Source organism: Sinocyclocheilus rhinocerous, unplaced genomic scaffold, assembly GCF_001515625.1.
Source record: "Sinocyclocheilus rhinocerous isolate Xijiao unplaced genomic scaffold, SAMN03320098_v1.1 scaffold2653, whole genome shotgun sequence".
In the NCBI taxonomy this organism is placed as follows: Eukaryota; Metazoa; Chordata; class Actinopteri; order Cypriniformes; family Cyprinidae; genus Sinocyclocheilus; species Sinocyclocheilus rhinocerous.
In genome coordinates this window covers 298,038-321,115 of record NW_015664693.1, presented here as the reverse complement: position 1 = coordinate 321,115, position 23,078 = coordinate 298,038, and the positions used below count along the sequence as shown (strand labels likewise).

Below are 23,078 nucleotides of genomic sequence, written 5' to 3'. Positions count from 1 at the left end.
CTAAATTAATGTCAGCCATTTTTAAAGACCAAGAAGAGGGAGTGGTCATGGTGTAACATCCAATCATTTGGTATCTCTGAAAAGTCCCATCCAAAAACAAACAGATCAGTGCTTTAAAAGCGTCATGGTATTTCCCTTTTCAGGACGTCAAACTATTAATGACTGACTTACTTTAGTCTTTGCAACTTTACAGATCTTCTTTATGCACCAAGAGCTTGTAACACTTCAGAGAAAGGAAACATTGAAATCGCATCATATGACCCCTTTAATGCGATGCTTACTGACACACACACACACACACATATATATATATATCAGAGATCATTTGAAGTGTGGTCCCGAAAAATCTTTGTTTGAAGGGCTATCTGGCCCTTCCCCTTACCCCTACCCCTCCAACCAAAAGAGAATTGAGACAAATTCTCAAGGGGAAAGGGGAAGGGCTAAGGGATAGAATTGGGATTGGGCCTTACAGTGACTCCTTAAGCTGACACACTAAAAACTGTTATAACATCCAGAAAACGACATGCTTCACCTTTAAACCTCATGATAAGGAGAGAGTCTTCCTGCAGAATTAAACTACACCTTGCTTCCTGAAGCTGCATGTATTGTGCGGCATGCTAACAGACTCTCTTTCTGACTCTGTCCCTCGTTTGCATGCAATAGTTGATGATTCACAGAGTCACGGCAAACCAGACGCTGTCTCTTTAAATATTGCTGCTAGCTCTGTGAGTTGTTGTTGTTGGCGTAGTGTTTTGCGTCGCTCTCTGACTCCTCCTCACGGCTCTCAGCAGAATCACAGCATTCAGAAAGAAAGCAAAGCAAATGAACGGCCGTGACATGTGCTCCTGGGGTTTGCTGATGCCCATCCTGCTGCTCATCTGCGGTCAAAGGTGGCTTCTGATTAAATAAAAGGAAAAGACGTGGGTGTAGCAGTCGTTTCAAAATGCTAATGTCATTTAGTTATTAGTTTAGTTTAGTTAGTCATTTTGTTAGAATGTGGATCTTGTCCTTATTAATGGATGCTCAAGGTGCACCAAGTCTTTTATTTTATTTTATTTTAATTTTAAAAAATTTCACAACATTGCCATGGGTTCCTGCAGTCAAGAAAGATCTGGAAACACCAGGGCCTGAAAACGGCCTGAAAACATTATTAAAATTAATAAACTTTTTTTAAAAATCTTGAAATTTATATAGAAAGTGTTTTTTTTTTCTTAATAATGCACAGCTCTCATAATATTCATATTAAGCTCAAATTCAGTATTTATGATATTATACTACTGGTCAAAATTTGGGTTTTTTTTTTTTCATGGCAGCATTTATTTGGTCAAAATACAGTAAATATTTTAAAATTGTAAAATATTATTACAACTTAAAATAACTGTTTTCTATTTGCATATATTTTAAATGTAATTTATTCCTGTGATGCAGTGCTGAATTTTCATTGCTTAACTTCTGAAGGATCATGTGACACTGAAGACTGAAGTAATGATTCTGAAAATTCAGCTTTGCATCACGGGAATAAAATACATTTTAAAGTATATTCACATAAAAAATAGTTTTTTGAATTATAATAATATTTCACAATATTATATTTTTTTATCAAATAAATGCAGCCTTGGTGAGCAAAAGAGACTTCTGTCATTAAGTATCAATTATTCCTTATAACTTAATTGGTACAAACAACTGGAAAGGTAACACGTTTGCATATAATAATTAATGAAATATTTTGAAGTTAAAAATAGACCCGCTTGTGTCTAGCATTCATTTCTTCAAGCGTAAAACTTTTTTAAATTTTTTTGCAAATGGAGACAAATGACTTTATGACTAAAATGACATCAAATAATGTTTTCTCATTGAAGTGCTCATCCATCCTCTGTTTCTCTCTTCATTCTCTAAAGGTCATCTCTCCAGACTGTCATGAAGATGTGTCGTTGAAGAAAGACAACGTTTTTGTTCGCTCCTTCAAAGATGGAAAATTGTGAGTAACTTTCAAATGAAGTTATTTCAGTCCGTGCTTCTACTTTTAGCGCTCGAGCTGCAGAAAAGTCAAGCTATTTCACAGCATTGTGTCTGTTTATAGCTGTGATTTTACAAAACATCCATTAAATGTGGCAGAAAGCAGAAAGCTAAAAAACAAGGAAAGATGCCACCGCTGGGCATCATGTAATGAAGACAGTCAGAGAATATTGTAGTTAAACGCCCGTCTCCGATTAACCTTCTGAAATCAATTTATACTGCCGCTGCCGAAGGCATTCAAGCGTTATGCTGAGAAATGTCTGCTTATGGAGATATTATTTTGTTAAACCTGTGAGAACTGCCAATATACAGACCAGAGCTTCTGATGATTCAATAACTAGACAGATCATTTATAATGTCGTGCTTCGATGGATTGACAACAGTCTCTAAATTGCCTGGATGCTGGTAATCGGTTGCTAAGGTGCTCTGATTGGGGCTGCTAGGGTGGTTACTAGGTGGTTGCTTAGTCCCTAATATGTCATTTATGATGTCATTTTACAATTTTGGTGCATTAACAAACACCGATAATAACATCTCAAGCTTCATGTATGAAAATGTCATAAAACACACACACACATATATATACAGTGGGTACGGAAAGTATTCAGACTTTCCGTATCCACTGTGTATATATATATATATATATATATGTGTGTGTGTGTGTGTGTGTGTGTATAAATATAGTCTATGCACTACTGTTCAAAAGTTTGGGGTCGGTAAGATTTATTTTTGTTTTTGAAGTCTGTTTTGCTCACCAAGGCTGCTTTTATTTTATTAAAAATGCAGTAAAATCAGTAATTGCAATTTAAAATAGCTGTTTTCTAAGTTAATATATTTTTAAAATATGATTTATTTCTGTGATCAAAGCTGTATTTTCAGCATCATGACTCCAGTCTTCAGCGTCACATGATCTTCAGAAATCATTCTAATATGCTGATTTGCTGCTCAAGAAACATTTCTGATTATTATCAATGTTGAAAACAGTTGTGCTGCACAATATTTTTGTGGAAACCGTGATGCATTTTATTTTTCAGGATTCTTTGATGAATAGAAAGTTCAAAAGGGCAGCATTTATTTGAAATAGAAATCTTTTGTAAGATTATAAATGTCTTTACTGTCACGTCAGATCAATTTAATTCATCCTTGCTAAATAAAAGTATTGTTTTCTATAAAGCACTTTTGAACTGCAGTGCATAAGTGTTATAGCACAATGAAAGGCTTGTGAGTTGCACAGGTTACCTGTAGCGCTGGGTTTCTGTACACATCTTCACTGCTCCCTCTAGTGTCGGCTGCGGCATAGTAATGACATCACTGGCCCATGTAGATTTATAAATATTCATGAACAAAGACATGTCTGCTAGCTAATAATCACCTCTTAATTCCCTCAATAAAGCAGCTGCTGAAGGTCTGTGACTTCATGCATCCACTAAAACCCACCAAAACAGCAGCTGATTCAGAGTTTGAGCACACATGCAGTAATAAATAACATCTTGATTTTTCAGCTATGATTTTTAGGTGTCCAAATGCTTTTTAGGGAATGTTGGATAAGACCTGGTTTATGTTCTTATTCGGTTGCTAAGGTGCTCTGGATGGTTGCTAGGGTGTGAGACTTACTGATTGGTTGCTTTTCCGAATGAAAAGAGCCACATTTCATATCTGGTGCCGAGAAATGGCCTGTTTCTTAATTACATGCTGTTTTCCCAGGATAAAGGTTTTGGTATAAAATTTGGTGCATTTTTTAAGAAGCAGTGTGATGATGCTGATTTGGTGGATGTCTGGAATAAATTCTTAAAGTAGTACATTCATGTTTTTGCAAGCAATTAAATGCAATAAAAATTGTAATCGATACTCAGTGACAATGGCTGTTCTATACAGCAGTGTGTTGAACTCTGTGATGTATCATATGTGATGAATCACTGCTAACAGTGTTGTATTTGATCTTATAGTTACACAGTTTTGCGGAAAGACGTTCGAGTGCTGGAGCAAGAGAAAGCTCCTAAAGCGGACGCAGGACTCAGACCAGGTGAGAAACAGTGTGACGCGCAGATCAGCGTGTATTCAGGGCAGGGGTATTATCATTAAATAAAAAACATTTTCATTGCTTGGAATAAAATAAACATTTAGTGAAATAAAATATATATAAAAATAAGTAAATATTTAAAAATATTTTATTTCAGTTTTTTGTAGTTTAAGTGGAATGTTTTTTTAACTTTAAACTGCATAAACACATTTCATTACACCAAATACACAAGATAATGTTCTTTTTAGCAGCATCATATGACCCCTTTAATAAAATAAAATAAAAATGACAAAATACTATTAAAAATGACAAAAATGCACAACAAAATTATCAAAACTTTAAGCAAAATTAAAATGAAAACACAAGAAAATAAAAATAAATAAATAAATAAAATCTAATTCAAAATATTAACAAAAAATACAAATAATTATTTTATTTTTTTTTAAATGTTTGTAAACATTCCGATGTACACAATATGCATATTCTGCCATAAACATACGGTAATATATATGTTTTCTATATACATAATCAACAACTTTAAATCAATTATTTTTATATTTATCCAATTTGATTGCCATTTGCAAAGCTTCATGGGATTGTAGTTCTTTCCCCCATTAAAGCTGTGAAGTACAGAGTCTTGTATCTCTTTCTTTTTTTCCGATTACTTTTTTGCTTTAATCAAAGTTTGTAATGTTATAGTTCGCCTTGTAGCTACTTAGTTTGGTTCATGGCTTATAACTCTTTAACAAATGCTTTTTCTTTTTTTTTTAAATCCCTATGGAGAGAAAGAATGTGAAAAATACTTCCTAAACCAAGGCCTCTGAAAAAGTGGTCGGCTGGAAAGTTGAAAGTGGAAATAAATGACGGACCAAACAAGGGATTTCCAGTCACATGCAGCTCGTTCTAATCCCATTCTCTGTGTTTGTGTTTCACAGCGTTAGATGCAGCGTGGGATTTCCAGCGTAACCGCACTGTGCCCAACACGTGGAGGACGGAGGTGAAGGATGAAAGCTCCAGCAGTGAGGAAGAGGATGAGGAGGAGGAGGAACAAGAGGAAGAGGCCAGCAGAAAGGAGGAAGAGGTGACCGCAGCATTTATAATCATAAAGCATGTGCCGGGAAGAAAAATGGCACTTTGTTTGGTTTGACATCACTCAAATATTCAAAATCTATGGAAGCTTGTTTTCGCCACCTGATAAAAAATAAAAAAAAAGTCATTGCAATTTTTATTTCACATTTCAGATTTTTTTCCCCTCACTTTTCTGTCAGATATAAGATATAAACTCAAAACTGCAAGATAGAAACTTAGAATTGTAATTGTGAGGTGTAAACTTTCAATTTCCTGAGTTAATTTGGAGTTTTAAAAAAAGTATGTGAGATAAAACCTCGGAATTGTGAGTAAAAAATAGTGAAAACTCTGAAAAAATTTTATCTTATATTTTGTGGCAGAAATAAAAACAGTTGCGAGATGTAAGCTCACAATTGTGAGGGAAAAGTTATTTTGAGATTAAAATGACCTTTTTAGTTTTTTATTTGGTGGCACAAAAAAACCCGATGAATTCTGTGGAAAAAGACTTTCAGTTTCCACTTAATTGTAAGACATAAACTTGAAATTACCTTTTTTATTTTACATTTTATGGTAAAAAAAAAAAAAAAGAAACAATTACTGGATGTAAACTCAGAATTGCAAAAAAAAAAAAAAGTCAGAATTGTGAGGGAAAAAGTTGCTGTTACATTTTAACATTTTTATTCTGCGGTGGAAACAAAACAAAGCAAAACAAACAAAAAAAAAACAATGAATTCTGAAGGGGAAAAGTCAAAATTGCAAGGTAAAATTCAAAATGTATTTAAAAAAAAAAAAAATGTTTTACAATTTGTGGCAGAAAAAACTGAATTTCAAGATATAAACTCATAATTTTGACAAAAAAATAGAATTGCAAGATGTAAACCTGCAATTGCAGAAAAAAGGTCAAAATTGTGAGATACAAAGTAGTAATTAGCTTTGTTTATTCTGTGGTAGGAAAAACCACCATAATGAACTCTGAGAAGAAAAGTCGGAATTGTGAGACAAAATGAAAATAGCGAGAAAAAAAGTTAGAACTCTGAGGAAAAAAGTCAGAATTTTGAGATAAAAAGTAAAAATTACCTATTTTATTTTGTGGTAGAAACAAAATAAATAAATAATATGAAACTCAGAATGAAGTCTGAGAAAAAAAGTCAGAATTGCAAGATATAAACTGGAAATTACTTTTTTTTTTGGCAGAAAATCTTTTAAATTTGCGATATGTAAACTCGCAATTCTGAGGGGAAAAGTCTGAATTGTAAGATAAGATTTTATTGATTTTTATTCTGTGGTGCGAAACAAGTTTGAATGGGGGAATCTGCTGAAGCGCAGCACTAATGTTTATGTTCGTGTGAGCTTTCACTCTTACAGCACGAGCTCCTGTCATCAGCCGTCTGTTTACCTTGATTTATTGACCACAAAATATCACCTTTAGAGTTTAAGTGGCGTATTTAGTGATAGATGAACAGCTTGTGCGTGTGATGACAGGTTTCGCTGTTACTCAGACTTGTGACGGCTGACGTGGGTGCAGTCAGAGTTACATAAACTAGATTACAGAGGAAAAACACTTCGCAGCCAGACAGTTTTCATAACAGTGTTTTAAGAAGCTATTTTTTCCAACAAGTAGCAACCAAACATTACATGGCTATCCTTTTATGTGCAGCTTTACGAATTATGCAGCTGCTTGTTGTCTCTTGCAAATGAATCACTGGAGGTCTGATTCATTTAAGCAAATCGGTTCATTTAATTGATTCTTTTCAAAAAATGAGACACTGAATCATTTGAGCCCTCGCCCACCATTGTATGCTTGGGTTGAGCATCAGAATAATTAGTTAAACCCTGTTATTTATCCCTGTTTTCAGCTTAGTTATTTTGATTGGGGTGTTTTTGTTTTATTTTGTTTGTGTTATTAGTTAGTTTTTTTTAGTTTTTTTTTGCCATTTTCTGTGTTATATATTGCTGTTTGGGGTCGGTACTTTTTAGAATTCTAGAATTTTTTAGAATTAAATTTTATTAGGTAAGGATGCATTAAATTGATTAAAAGTCTGTAAAAACATTTTATAATGTTACAAAAGATTGCATCACAAAACTATGAAGCAGCACAACAGTTTTCAACATTGATAATAATCAGAAATGTTTCTCGAGCAGCAAATCAGCATATTAGAATGATTTCTGAAGATCATGTGACACTGAAGACTGGAGTAATGATGCTGAAAATTCACAGCAATAAATTGCATCTTACAATATATTCAAATAGAAAACAGCTATTTTAAATTGTAAAAATATGTCACAATTTTTACTGTATTTTTGATCAAATAAATGCAGCCTTGGTGAGCAGAAGAGACTTCTTTCAAAAACATTCAATCTTTCTTACCATAAACATTTGAACGGAAGTGTATATTTGTAAAGATATCGTCCTCTTAAATAGCTTCAGTGTACTTAACTACTTTTGGTTAGTAGCTTGTAGTGTAGCTTAACTAGTTTTTTTAAAGGCACCTTTGAATGACACCCAACTCTCTGTGTGTGTGTTTCCTGTACGCAGGAGGAAGTAGAGCCGTTCCCAGAAGAGAAGGACAACTTCCTGCAGCAGCTTTACAAATTTATGGAGGATAGAGGTGAGCAGTGTTATTTCAGTATGATTTTTTATACTATTGTAGTTTAATATCTTACTTAAGTTTGTTTTAGTCATGTGCTTGTCATAAAGCTTTCATTTTCATTTCAGTTTTAGTAATTTTAGTGCTTCAACTTTTTTTTCATCAAGTATTTTTCATTTTATTTTATTTCAATCACCGAAAGTGATTTTTAACAATAGCAAGCTCTAGCGGTCAAAGGAGTGCTTGATGATATGCATATCTTGAAAGTCACTCTGTATAAAGCATCTGCCGAATGCATTAATGTTTAAGAGGTTTCTTTGCTGTTCTGTTCAGGAACTCCTATCAATAAGCGACCGGTGCTGGGCTACAGGAATCTCAATCTTTTTCAACTCTACAGGCTGGTGCATAAGCTCGGAGGATTTAACAACGTGAGTTTTATTTTATTTGACACGGTCTGCTGCTCCGTCTGCGTTAGCTTTGACTCGTGTTCCTCCCTGTGTTTCAGATCGAGAGCGGATCTGTCTGGAAGCAGGTGTATCAGGATCTGGGCATCCCCGTGCTCAACTCCGCAGCCGGTTACAACGTCAAATGTGCCTACAGAAAGTACGTGCATCCTTCATAAGCCCCTGACGACAGTGACAGCAAACCGTGAGCTGCTCATTGTAAAAAGTTTGAGAAGAACAAGCACTGAATGCACCTGTTCTGTCTCTTGTCTCATGTTGCAAAATGTGGCACACGTCTTGTATCCAGGGTTATTATTGTTGTTTCCCACAACTATTAAAACAGTTTTGTTCATTGAACTAAAGCTTAAATAAAATAAACTATAAATATTAAATGAAAATCTTCAGTTCAGTTATTTTCCAAGGCAACATTTATCATTTTTGTTTAGTTTAAGAAGCATTCATTATTAGCTGGACGTTAAAAAAAAAGCGAATAAAAATTATGAAAAAAAAAAACGTATAATAAAAATATAAATATTAGATGAAAACTTAAGTTCAGTTATTTGCCAAAGCAACAAACTTTTTAGTTTTGTTTAGTTCAACTTTGAAGCACTAATTACTAAATAGACATACAATAAAAACATTTTAAAAAAAAAATATATATATATATATATTAGATATTCAGTTATTTGCCAAGGCAACATATATAATTTTCATTTAGATTAAGCTGAAGCACTAATTACAAACTGGACATAAAATAAAAACTAAAACTGATTATAATAAAAATTATAAAAATAAAATGCAAAATATAAAAAATATTTTACAAAAATATAAAAATAAAATTTAAAAATTAATTAAACCTTAAATAATAGCATTAAAAAAAATAACACTAATAATAAAATGAGAAAAGTGCAAAAGTCATTTACTAATTGTAACAAATTAAAATTAAATCCGAAATTATAAAAGTATAAAAACCATTTCAAAACATTAATAAAAACTGCAATAGTATATAAAAAATACTAAAATAACGCTGCCTCGCTCAAAGCCTATAGCGCCACCAGCATTTTAAAGTTTCATGCTAATTTTAATTTATCATTTTTTAACTAAATTGCTCAATTTGGATCAGATCATCTGAAGACCTTTCTGGTCAGTTTATTATTGATATACCTGTCAGCAATTAGGTGGTTTAAGGTCCAGTGATGATAAGTTGACCATAGTTTTACATCATGTGACGAGGTAATCTGTGATGTTGAACCTCCTGCAGGTATCTGTATGGCTTTGAGGACTTCTGCGCCTCCACGGGAATCACCTTCCGCATGGATCTGCCGTATAAGACCGAGAAGACGAGCTCAAAGAGCGTGGTGAACGCGGAGGAAACGGCCAGCGGCGGAAACGCTGTCTCTTTAAGCACATCCAGCGCAGGAGAAGAACAGAAAGCCCTCAAAGAACCAGAGACCTCCAGCACGCAGCATGTGGTCAAGGTACTGAAGCATCGTCTCAGGGTGTGTCTGATACGGCAAACTAAACATACGTCTCATGCTGCGTCTGTGCTGCATGCATTGAATACACAACGATTATCTACTGCATCCTCAGTTATACTTCACATATTTTCAGATAATTTTCAAACAGCTGTATAATTTATCATTTATTTTATAAATATGTGATTTAATACAAGATCACATTTGATTAAAATGTGAAAAAATAAATATATATTCACACTTTTAATCAATTATATATATATATATATATATATATATATATATGCACACACAATATATGTATATATACATACAGTGTGTGTATATATATATATATATTTATTTTTTTTGTGTGTGTGTATTGACTATGTAGCTTGACAAAATGTATTTAGTGTTCATTTAATGTGATCAGTTGCTGTTTTTTATTAATGTGATCAGTAACAGTATTTTTTTATTATGTATGTTCATTTGATAATTTATAGTGTGACGACATTATCATGTAACTAAGTACTTTTTCAGTTACAGTTCCAAAGCTGCTGTAAGCAGTATACACTACATACTGTGCAGTAAGCAGTACACTACTATTGCATTTGAAGCACAGCCAGAATCTTCAGCTGTTTATGATTGTATGACCTCATTTATATTCATAAGTCATGCTTTTTTCTCGACACAAGCTGCTGAAACAAAGAAAAAAAGCATTTACAAATGTAGCTAAGGCAGCGTTTAATTAGGGTCAAATAATATTAATTGCAAGAACATATGGGTGAGAATGACGTGTTATTTGATCTCAGGAGGAGAACGCAGAATCCACAGCACCGTGTGAAGATAAAGCGGACATCAGCAGCGTAAATGAGGAGGACGATAACCACGCTGATGAAGAGGAGAACGATACGAAAGAGGAAGCTGAAGAGTGCATCCCGACAGCGCAGAGTCCCGTCACTGAGAGCGTGAAGGAAGAACTGTGTGAGGAACCCGATAACAAAGATCTGTCAGGGTAGGTGCAGCCTAAACCCTCCTCACTTCCTGTCTGAGCGTCAGTGCTTCCTGTCTGAGCGTCAGTGCATGTGGATCTCTGAAGTAGGGTTGTCAAAAAAAAAAAAGTTGAATTTCGATTATTCGTCGAATTTAAAATCAAAATCCACATTCGAATGCAAAAACGTTGCATTCGAATTTTAGGTGTTCGTCAGGCTGCCGTATCAGTGGCGCGCGATGACGATGTAAGTGTCGTTGCATTTTAATGTTTTTCATAGCTTATCCAGTTGAACCCACTAGATGCGGCGGTGCTACGTTGTTCATTCAAAATATTGCGGAAAAAGAACATCAGTGTGGCGAAGATGTTGTTTACATCAAAACTGAAACCAAGCCGTTCACACAGAACTCATATTTATCGCATTTTCTAGAGGGACATCTATCAGCATTACACTCGCGTCTCGCACAAAAGAGACGCATGTTTAGAAAGCCATGTAAAATTAATGCAAGTTCAACTTTCGTCTCGAGACTTTATGGCGGTTTTTCCCCATCCTACTGCATCTCATCTGCTGTTAAAACTAAGCTCAGAATCGATTCGAGAGAGAATCACGATGCATTCCGAAAATCTCAGAATCGATCCACGAATCGCGATGCATCGATTTATTGTCCCAGCCCTAGTTGATGTAGGCATGAATTGCTGTGTTTGTATTATGTATTGCGGTGGTTCATAATTCAAATATCCAGGGAGTGTTGCTAAAAGTTAATGCTGTATCGTGTTGGAAATATCCCCTACACCAAACCCAACCCTAAACCTACCCGATAGTGTTAGCAAATGCAAAAAATGCATTTGTCGATGCAGCTGTGCTATTTTAACTTCCTTATGCGGATTTGAGCTGTTTTGTTGAACCGTATTTTCACGGGGTTCGTACCAAAGCTCTTCATCACTCAAGTGCAACGCCGAGTTAGAAAACTCATGCATATGAAGCTGGATGTGTGACGCTAACCTTCAAATGCATCAGTTTTCAAATCGCGCAGGATATTAAAATTGTTTTGAATTCGTAACATAATATTCCTCAAGTAATTATGCGAAAATTAGGCTTTATTAATCGAATCTGTGGACCTGCAAACCATACTTTGTGTGAAAAGGAATAAAAGTTGTGGGAGTTTTACTGCCTCTAGTGTTCATTTCAACTGGAAACTGCAAGCGATTCGTATGTATAAGTACGTTTTTTTTAGTTTTGCAGAAATGTAGGTAGAGCCTATGTTGGAGATTTTGGTAGTGCAGAAAAAACAGATGAGAGGAAGAAGAGGGACGAAGAGTCAAGTCACCTTTATTTCTATAACGCTTTTATACAATGCAGATCGTTTCGAAGTGGCTTCTCTGAAATAAACAGGAAAATAACAGAATCAGTGATGCAAAGTACTTCAAATATGAGACAAATTCAGATTCTGCTGTAAAGAAGCGCTGAAAACAATATTCAGCTCAATAACTGTAAAGTTCATCAATTATGAAACGTTCAATTTAGCTATAAGCAGCTCTACAGAAGACCAAACTAAGGAAGATTGAGTGAGAAATGGACAAAAAGGTGAGAACTGCTCTTAGACTTTGTTCAGGCAGTATTTTTGCTATGTGTGACTCAAAAGTTGTTGTTAGGGATGGAATGATTACATCGATCGATCATGAAAGCACTTAAAAAATTGTGACCTCAGTTTTTGTGGAAATATTTCACTGATTTTATTCGTGGATGTTCTCTGGTGTGAGCAGGACGGATGAGACGTTGAAGCCAAGCATGATGGCCTTTATGAAACTGCATGTTGGCCGAAGCATTTGCTCTTTTTAGCTTGCTTTCTCTCTCTACACCTTTTTTTTCCAACGGCAGGTTGTTTTACCTTGAAAATGTATCAACCGAAAAAACCTCAGTTCTTATTTTCCGTTGCGCTGGACAATTTATTTGTCCTCTGTCTGTTTGAAATTGTTATTTAAATGATCTGTATCATGTGACTCAATTCCTGTGAATTTTCTGTAACTTTTGTTATAGAATATAACATATTACAGCCACTATATCACAGCCAGCTTGTGATGGAATAAAGACAGTAATTAAATTTCATCAGATTGAATTTCTTTACAATAAGATTCAAAACCTGGTAGACAAGGCTTTTACAAGCTTTATAAAGAAGTGTCTTCTGCTCACCAAGGCTGCTTTTATGTGATCAAAAATACAGTAAAAATTGTGAAATATTACTATTTAAAAAAACTGTTTTGTGATTTAATATATTTTAAAGGGGTCATATGATGTTGCTAAAAAGTATTAATTTGTCTCACTTTTGATCAATTTAATGCATCCTTTATGAATAAAAGTATTCATTTCTTAGGGGGAAAAAACTGATGTAACTGACTACATTTCTCCAAAAGTCAGTAGAACCGGAGGTTGAATCTGAATTATACCGGCACTGTTTTTGTGTTCACTGTTTTCTAGTCAAATCTGGGATTTGGGTGTTTTAGGTTTTGTTTTGCACTATTCAGGTGTGACTTTGAAGCGATGGACTGACGAGTTGAGCTCTACACTGCTGCCCTTCGCTGTTTAAAGTGTTTCCTGACGCTTTCTGCTCTCTCATATCATGCCTTTAGTGTTCTGCTGTGATGTTGTGAGATGTTCTGTGGATGAAAACAGACCTTGATGCTGAGATCATGTGGAGATTTGTGTCTGGTTAGGGTTGGGAATTGAGAAGCTGTTCTAAGAAACACTCTTAAAAATAAAGGTTCCAAAGGGGGTTTCTGCAGCAAAGCCACAGAAGAACCATTTCTGGTTCCCCCAAGAACCTTCCAGTGAATTCTGAAAATAACTTTTTTTCTTAGTGTGAAGAACATTTTCAAAGTTCTTCAAAGAACTTTTATTTTTAAGAGTGTAATGGAATTATATAAGACTATTGTTCTATTATTGTGTCATTAATGGTTCTTCATCTTATAAGCTATAGAATTGATTTGGTTTAATGGCTTACTCACTTTACTCACTTGCAGGTGTTTAGTCATGTTGAACTCTGAACTAACTCAACGGTACTAACAGAATCATGAAATTATTAAAGGAATAGTTCACCCAAAAATGAAAATTTGCTGAAAATGTCCTCACCCTCAGGCCATCCAAGATGTGGATGAGTTTGTTTCTTCATCAGATTTGGAGAAATGTAGCATTGCATCACTTGCTCAGCAATGGATGCTCTGCAGTGAATGGGTGCCGTCAGAATGAGAGTCCAAACAGCTGATAAAAACATCACAATAATCCACAAGTAATCCACACCACTCCAGTCCATCAGTTAATGTCTTGAGAAGCCAAAAGAAACAAATCCATCAAGACGTTTAAACCCGTTGCTTCTGGCCAAAATACGAGTCCATAATCCATAATATAACGCTTCCTCCAGTGAAAAAGTCCATCTCCTGTTGTCTCTCACATCAAAACCCAGCCACATATTTGTTTAGAGCTGTTTTGGCTTGATCTGTGCAGATTTTTCTCCTGATTCAGACCAGAAAACTTTTACACTGGAGGAAGCGTGATTATGGAGTTTAGTTAAAAACGCGTTAATGCTGGATTTGTTTCAGCTTTTGTCTTCTCCAGAGGTTAACTGATGGACTGGAGTGGTGTGGATTACTTGTGGATTATTGTGATGTTTTTATCAGCTGTTTGGACTCTCATTCTGACGGCACCCATTCACTGCAGAGCATCCATTGCTGAGACACTGATGCAATGCTACATTTCTCCAAATCTCATTAAGAAACAAACTCATCTGTACATCTTGGATGGCTTGAGGGTGAGCACATTTTCAGCACATTTTCATTTTTGAGTGAACTACTACTTTAAGAAGCCAGAACCAAAATGGAATCACAACCATTAAATTTCTAATGATTCCCTCCTCTACTGCTGGTCTTAAGTTCATAAATTAAAACTGGTTGCATTGACTCAACTTGAATGCCTTTTGAGATTAAACTTGCCTAACTAATCCAGTCTTCTTAAGTTAACTGGTCTTGGTAGATGTTTTTCGCCGCCGTCTCAACGATCATCCTGCAGTGGTGGTTTTCCAATGATGCTTCCCCCCTCCATTTTCTGTATTGTTTTGCTCAGAGTGAATCAAATAACTATGTGGAACCAGGGTCCTGCCTAGTCCCAGCTCAGTCGTTGCATCACTAGTTGAGTTGTCTGCTGCTAACTAACCAGGGTTGTCTATCGGTAGAGCTATCCACACTATGTAGTCATTACACACGGTGGAGTGGTAGGGTTCAGTGTGCTAACTGTCTAACGTGGCTTCTTCTCTGCTCTCTAACGTGATTGTGATTTGCCCCTTGCTGAGCTTCGCTGTGCCTCTCGCTGCACTCTGACCCTTTCCCTGTCACACGCACACATCCTGAACTCAAGTTCAAAGTCACATTTGAAATATCTTTAAGGTTAGAAAACTCATTTACTCACCCTCATGTTGGTCCAAAGCCGTATGACTGACTTTCTTCTGTGGGACACTAAAGGAGACGTTTAGCAGAATGTTCATGCTACTTGTTCATATAGTGACTGACCGCAGGCTGTCAAGCTCCAAAAAACACAATAAAGGTAATTTTAAGGTCTTTATGATTATTGAGGACTTTTGTACAGTGTTTGGCTGGTTAGCATGAATAGTTAGTCCCTACTAGTAGATGCAGTAACTACACCAAAATGCATCTTTCTCCATTTACGGCCAGTTAAAAGTGGCTGTGCACTTTTTGCAAGCAGCATATTAATTGATAATATTTCATGGTGTTATTGTAGATGTTTCACCAGTCTCCAGTTATTTATTAATGTTTTATATTTTTTTATATTATGTATATTTGCAACAATAAATCAATACATAATTATGTAATAGTGAAACATCTATATATTTTGTATATAAAAAATGTAGATGTGTGACTAGTGTACAATTATTTATTTATTAATTGTAAAAAAAAATGTATTTGAGAATATATTTAAAAAATTTTTATATAATACATTAGATACTATATGTACTATATGTATATGTAGATACTATATGTACTATAAGATGTTTAATTAGTATACAATTATTTACTTAAAGACATATAATAAAAATATTTTTTTTTTATATATATATATATATATAATTTTTTTTTTTTTTATTCTTTATTTTTTTATAAATAATAATAATATTTTATTAACTGAATATACAGTGGTGGACAAAACTATTAGAACATTAGTATTTTAACCAGCTAAAAAGTGGTTTTAAGTCAGTTATTTCAATCTTTTAGTTTTGGGCATTTAAAGTGTGGAAAGTAAACAACAGCTTAGTATACAAAATACATTGGCTTCAGAACACATTGATGTAGTGCACAGATTGCATGGAGCACTTTTATTTATTTCAGTACTTTTTGGATCTTGACAGCTACTGGACACCATATGCTTTCAAAAAAACAGGTTGGAAAACTTCTGACATGTTCCACATAAGAAATACAGCATGAGGGTGAGTAAGTGATGACAGAAGATTAATTTTTGGGTGAAACATTCCTTTTAAACAGGCAGTAGTTCTCAGTATATTCCAGGTTGAGGTTCAGACAGCCGGCTGATGACCCCATAATGTCTTCCTCTGATAATCTCATCCTATCAGGAGGATTGCTAGACTTATCCGACAGAAAAAGATGAGGATAATTAGATTCCAGAAGCACTAGGCTGAGACAGCGAGCTCACTTTGGGGAGGGTTTTTTGGGGAGGGCAGTCGGGGGGGAAAGTCTAGTGCCAGGAAACAGGAAGTACTGAATTGTCTTTCTTGCAGGGATGTCAGCAGTCAGGAGTGGGAGGAAGGGGAGGAGTTTGAGTGTTACCCTCCTGGGATGAAGGTGCAGGTGAGGTATGGGCGAGGCCGCAATCAGAAGACGTACGAAGCCACTGTGAAAGAGTCAGACCTGGAGGGGGGAGAGGTGCGCTACCTGGTGCACTACTGTGGCTGGAACATCAGGTAAGGCAGGACCCTGGGAACTCATGCCTAATCTGTTTGCATTTACGAAAAACCTGGTAGCCCCAATCAGATTATGGTAATGGAGTCAGAAAGTCTGCAGGGATTGAGAGTTTTTAGTAGGCCAAAACCCCAAATCAAGCTTTTTAGCTCTTCCATTTGCATTGCAATGAAGTCAGTGGGTTTTTGAATGGGTTTTTGGTTAAATGTCTGAAATAAGGCCAGTGGTGAACAAAAGCTCAAGACATGTTCACATTGTTTTTGTAAGCCAAAACCCAGAAACAAGGAATTTTAGCACTTCTGGATCCATCGTCCTGGCAAAATGTCTGTAATAAGGTCAGTGGTGAACACAAGCTCAAGATATTTTCATGTTTTTGTAGGCCAAAACCTAAAAAAGTGTATTTTAGCACTGCCAGTAGCATCGTCTTGAAGTCAGTGTTTTTTTTTTTGTTTGTTTTTTTAATGGGTTTTTGGTTAAATACCTGAAATAAGGTTTGTCGTGAACATGATCTCAAGGTATTTTCACATTGTTTTTGTAGGCCAAAACCCAAAAACAAACATTTTAGCACTTCCATTTTCATCGTCCCAGTGTCATTGGGTTTTTTAATGGGTTTTTGGGTAGAAGCCTGAAATAAGGTCTGTTGTGAATATAATCCAATTTTCACATTGTTTTTTAGGCCAAAACCCAGAAATAAGCATTTTAGCACTTCCGGTTCCATTGACTCAAAATACGTGGGTTTTTGGTTAAATGTCTGAAATAAGGCTGCTGGTGAACAGTTTCACTCTTGACACAAACTGCATCAGTAATGCCACCTTGTGAGGTTTTTTAGAAGATTTTACAGTTGCTAACAAGTAGTTAAACGGCACTACAAAGGTTGTCGGGGACATTAAACGTCATCAAACGAACAGGAAAACTCATCTACTCGTGTTTATCTGGCAAACTATTCTAACTCAAACTTTCATTGAAAATGTTTTTAAATAAAAAGAGTTGTCGAAACTCAATGATGGTGTTGTTGATGTCATGTGACTATGCTGTTGTTCGTTTATAGCCTACGTTTAGCGTTTTACTTCTGCTGATTGTGTTGAGGCTTCAAAATTTGTTCATTTGTGAAGGTCAGCATGAGCAAAATGCGTAAGAATCAAACTCTTGTTGGTATTTTCTGCAATTATCCAATAGCCAATGGAAAAATCCTATTGGGTTTTTGTCGGTGGAACTAGGTTGACGCTAACTTACAGGTCAGCCTACAAAAATACATCAGTGCTGCTGCGCTGTATTGCTGCTTGATGGACACATCAAGTGACCGACCACAGCTTTTTTGGTTTTAACATGTGGAAATGTGTTTAAATAATAATTTCTGCCCATCCAAAAGTAATAAATACTAGGGATGCACGATATTATCGGACCGATATCGGAATCGACTGATAATGGCTTTTAATGTAAATATCGGCATCGGCCCGATATGAAAAATTATGCCGATATGTCTTGCCGATAAGAGGAATAGGTTAACTCACATGTGCTCAGGGTGTGCTAGCGATTAGATCACGTCTGCAGTGTGACTCATTTTTGAAGCAAAGTTTTGCCTGAATGGTGATTGGATTCATCCAAAAGTAATAAATACTAGGGATGCACGATATTATCGGACCGATATCGGAATCACGTCTGCAGTGTGACTCATTTTTGAAGCAAAGTTTTGCCTGAATGGTGATTGGATTCATTGTTTTGGATCGCTGCATTTAAACTGAGAATGCAGTACAGAATGAGCGTTCGGTGTATGATAGAGTAAACAGTAATAGCACGTGCAGCGGCAGCCTCCTCCGGGTCCTAATGCCCGCTCGGTAAGGAGTTTTAATTCCGTAGGGGGCGCTGTTGGCCTACTTTTAATAAAATGAAAGTAAAATACACAAATAACATTTAGACTGTTTCTGATTAAATAAAGCAGTAATTGATGTCATAAAATCATGAGTATGTTTTGATTTAAAGGTCAGAAGCTATAGCTTACATGAATAAAAAAAATCACAAACATGACACTTGTAAATTAAAAAAATATATATACTGATTTATTCATTAATGTGTAATATTTTATATTTTTTAAACAAATTATTAGCTCTAAAAGATTTTCAGAAGGAGAGACTTGGTGTTGTTTCCAAACAAAAGGAAATATATCGACATCGGCTATCGGCCAAAAAGAGTTGAAAAATATCGGCAAAATCCAATATCATGCATCCCTAATAAATACTGATTGTTTCACAGATCTAAGTCCAAAAACAAAGCAGAATTTGCACTTCTGCTCATCGATATTTAGTTTACTACCAAGTTCCTTTCAGAGATTTGCAGTTACTTCTTCCTAAGCATTTATAATTTCAAACTGGCATTTTGTGAACTCGACTTGGTTTCCATCCTTGCCAGATTGAGGAGGTGCTTTCTAGTTTCACGTGTCGTCTTGTGGAAAATGTTCAGCTTAGTGATAGACTGATCAGCCTCTTATCATCTTTAAAGAATGTTTCTGGGTGGTTTATAGAAATAAGTCAGGTGTGCTTGACACATTAAAGACTTTTAGACTTCTTTTCTGCATCTGAGAGGATGATCAGAGACGAATGGAGCGTGAAAGTACGTTCACACTTGTAGTCATTTGTACTCAGCAGCAATGGCCGGTATGAGGAGGTGGACCACGTGAACTCAGGGTTCGATCCGTTAGCATTCCCATTCATCTCAATTGAATGGGGCAGTTCTTCAGTTGCCATATGAAACCGAAGTACACAATCTTCTTCATTTTAGTTCTGAGTGTATGTTTTTTCCTTCCAACTCTCATTGAAAAGGAATGATTATGGTTGCTTTGCCATTGCAAATTGCTGTCAGTATGAACAACCCTTAAAACTAGAACATGTCATCATGACATACTCCGGTTTTTCTTCTCAGATTTGGATTTGAGTGTGTGTTGTGTGGACATTTCTGACAAAAATAGCAGAGCAGCATCTTCTGAAGACCTTTGTTGCAGCTTTGGTGCTTTACACTAGTCATGTTGTCTCTTTCGCAGCGTTTTATGTTTATGGTGCATTTGTTCTCTTGATTGTGACTTTATATCTTGCAGTTGTGCAATGTAATATCTCATTATTTGTACATTGCATCTCGCATTTGCAACAAAAGAGAAAGTTTTGTGAGTTTTGGAGTTTTATGTTTATGGTGCATTTGTTCTCTTGATTGTGACTATATCTTGCAGTTGTGACTTGTGCAATGTAATATCTCATTATTTGTACATTGCATCTCGCATTTGCAACAAAAGAGAAAGTTTTGTGAGTTTTATGTTTATGGTGCATTTGTTCTCTTGATTGTGACTTTATATCTTGCAGTTGTGACTTGTGCAATGTAATATCTCATTATTTGTACATTGCATCTCGCAATTGCAACAAAAGAGAAAATTTTGTGAGTTTTGGAGCCATATTATTTAGTAAATGTTGACCAATCTGCCTCTCTTAACAGGTATGACGAGTGGATCAAAGCCGATAAGATTGTCAGACCAGCCAATAAGAACGTCCCTAAAATAAAGCACCGCAAAAAAATAAAGGTACAGTCTGATTTCCTTAAGGAGATTTTCTTTTCTTTTTTTTTTGTTCAGCATACTTAAAAGTTAGCGGTCTATAAGACTTTATAAATTTTTTAAATGTCTCTTATCTTCACCAAGGCTGCATTTATTTAATCAATAATACAGAAAAAATTCTAAAATATTTTTACAATTTCAAATAACTGTTTTCTGTTGTAATATATTTTAAAATATAATTTATTCCTGTGATCAAAGCTGAATTTTCAGCATCATTACTCCAGTCTTCAGTGTCACATGATCTTCAGAAATCATTCTAATATGCTGATTTGCTGCTCAAGAAACATTTCTGATTATTATCAATGTTGAAAACAGTTGTGCTGCTGAACATTTTATATTTTTGTGGAAACCATGATACATTTTATTATTACTTTGAACAGAAAGTTCAAGGAACAGCATATATTTGTGGTTTGATCAATTTAATGCATCCTTGCTGAATAGAAGTATTAATTCCTTTCAAAAAAATCTTGCTGACTCCAAATCCAAGTGTATTCTTTATGCATATTCATATTTAGAGAGGTTGCATTGTTAATTTGCTGTTTTTGTTTAATCACAGAATAAAGCAGAACAAGAAAGAGACCGAATAGAGAGACTGACAGACAGAGAGGATCTTCCTTCACCCAAAAATCGCATCAACCGATTGTCCAAACCAAACTCCAGCAGTGATGCTTTCTCCACGAAGGAGGAGTATGGCGATGAAGGAAGCCAGCAGACGCCTGTCAAGCCCATTGAGATCACATCCATTCTCAACGGCCTCCCAGGTACCTTTACATTCACACTGCTTAATTACAAGTCTTACTTGAAGGTGAAGTGTGCAATTTTTCAATGCTAAAATACTTCCTTGTGTTCAGAGTCACTATACGACAGTCATTAGTAATTTGACTTCCTAAAGAGTTAAAAAAATAAATGTATAATATATGATTTAGGTACACAACATTGCACGAACAAAATGTTTCAACGCGATTGCAATGTGATTTTATACAATTGTAGTTCAATAAACAAGAAGTTAAAATTAAGTGACTGTCATTTGCCGCCACCTACTGGTTTGGTTTCATATTTAAAACAATCTTTGCATTTTCCCCAACGTTTCTTATTTGTATGTTTAAAAATATTTTAAGCATTAATCATATAAAATTCTTTATGCATTCTAAATTTTGCAGTGTAAATGCATTTATAGCACCTCAGCTTCATCAAACAGTCTGTGTAAATGCATCTAATGCCACTTCAGATGCAGCTTCTGTGTTGATACTGATTTCATTTGAATGGTAACAGCTCTACAACTTCCTTGTGTTCAGAGTCACTATACGACAGTCATTAGTAATTTGACTTCCTAAAGAGTTAAAAAAATAAATGTATAATATATGATTTAGGTACACAACATTGCACGAACAAAATGTTTCAACGCGATTGCAATGTGATTTTATACAATTGTAGTTCAATAAACAAGAAGTTAAAATTAAGTGACTTACATTTTAGACACAATATTGACTCTTTTTGCTCAATTTCGCTGATGAAAATAATTCCAATCAAAGCCACAGCAGAACTGTTTTGAAATGAATCCACGTTTTGAACGAATCAAGTGAGTCAGTGATTTTCTTATTATTCTAACTGAATTAATTGAAACAATGTAAGAATTTGACGTGAAAGATGACACATTTAATAAGGACAGTGAAAAATGACAATTTAAGAAACATAGTGGGAAATGACATCTGTTTTGTTATATACAGCTACTCCTTTTCAGTTAAGTTGTTATTTTTATCTCTTTTCTAGTCACAGAGCACTTTATTTTGAGAGTTGTTTACATGAGAGAACATCTGTAACTTTGTCCAGATTGGAGGAATTGTAAAGTTTAATAATTTTGAATAAAAAAAGTATATATTTTTTTTTATAATTGATTTTTTCAATTATAGTTTTTAGAAAGAAAATCAGAATTGGCAAAAATCGGTATCGGCAGGTCAAAATCGGAAATCGGAATCGGCCAAGAAAATTGCAATCGGTGCATCTCTAACTGTGATGCTTTCAAAACAGTCTGTTTCAGTGGATTAACTTCTGAATCAACCAGTCACATGAGTCTATGGGCTGGACTATCTATATGTACAGTACATCGCTAGCATTTGGGAAACCTCTTTGGAAAAGTTGTTGTTATTGTTCTTGTCATTGTCATTGTCTCTGTTCATGTTTTGTTCCACTAGTGGCTGAGAAATGGCACACTTCACCTTTAAGCGTACTTGTTTACTACAGGGTTCCCACAATCATGGAAATCTTGGTAATATTAAGCAATTTTTAAACTTGAAATTTTTTTTTTTTGAAAAGTCTCATTTATTTGTTTATTTATTAATTTATTTTTTGCCTATTTACACCACCGTTCAATTCCGTTCCATTCAGTCATTTTTTTTAAAGAAATTAATACTTTAAATAAGCAAGGATGCTTTAAATTAATTATGACTGACGCTAAAGACATGACATGTAAGATTCTTTATGTAAGATAATTTTTTGGGAAAATTAATACTTTTATTCTGCAAGGACGCATAATTGATCAAGTGAATGTAAAGACATTTATAAAGTTGCAAAATATTTTGATTTCAAGTAAACTTTCTATTCATCAGAGTCCAGGAAAATGTATCATGATTTCCACAAAAAATATGAATCAGCACAACTGTTTTCAACACTGATAATAATAAATGATAATAATAAATGACAAATATTTTCTTGAGCAGCAAATCAGCATATTAGAATGATTTCTGAAGGATCATGTGACACTGAAGACTGGACTAATGATGCTGAAAATTCAGCTTTGATCACAAAAATAAATTACATTTTAACATATTCTCATAGAAAACAGCTATTTTAAATTGGAAAAATAGTTCACAATATTTCTGTTTTACTGTATTTTTGATCAAATAAATGCAGCCTTGATGAGCATA

At 35.0% G+C, this 23,078-nt stretch overlaps 1 protein-coding gene across 1 annotated transcript in view; it reads left to right on the top strand.

Annotated features, from left to right (window-relative positions):
• Nucleotides 1–23,078, top strand: part of LOC107730377 (AT-rich interactive domain-containing protein 4B) — a 93,322-nt gene that overhangs the window by 62,039 nt on the left and 8,205 nt on the right. Inside the window, exons 8-19 of the mRNA XM_016541199.1 lie at nucleotides 1,899–1,978; nucleotides 3,963–4,039; nucleotides 4,972–5,117; nucleotides 7,641–7,713; nucleotides 8,026–8,120; nucleotides 8,198–8,295; nucleotides 9,397–9,613; nucleotides 10,402–10,604; nucleotides 16,379–16,561; nucleotides 20,037–20,121; nucleotides 20,711–20,915; nucleotides 22,347–22,420. Coding sequence (XP_016396685.1) covers nucleotides 1,899–1,978; nucleotides 3,963–4,039; nucleotides 4,972–5,117; nucleotides 7,641–7,713; nucleotides 8,026–8,120; nucleotides 8,198–8,295; nucleotides 9,397–9,613; nucleotides 10,402–10,604; nucleotides 16,379–16,561; nucleotides 20,037–20,121; nucleotides 20,711–20,915; nucleotides 22,347–22,420 — 1,536 coding nt within the window. The remainder of the gene's footprint in view (nucleotides 1–1,898; nucleotides 1,979–3,962; nucleotides 4,040–4,971; nucleotides 5,118–7,640; nucleotides 7,714–8,025; nucleotides 8,121–8,197; nucleotides 8,296–9,396; nucleotides 9,614–10,401; nucleotides 10,605–16,378; nucleotides 16,562–20,036; nucleotides 20,122–20,710; nucleotides 20,916–22,346; nucleotides 22,421–23,078) is intronic.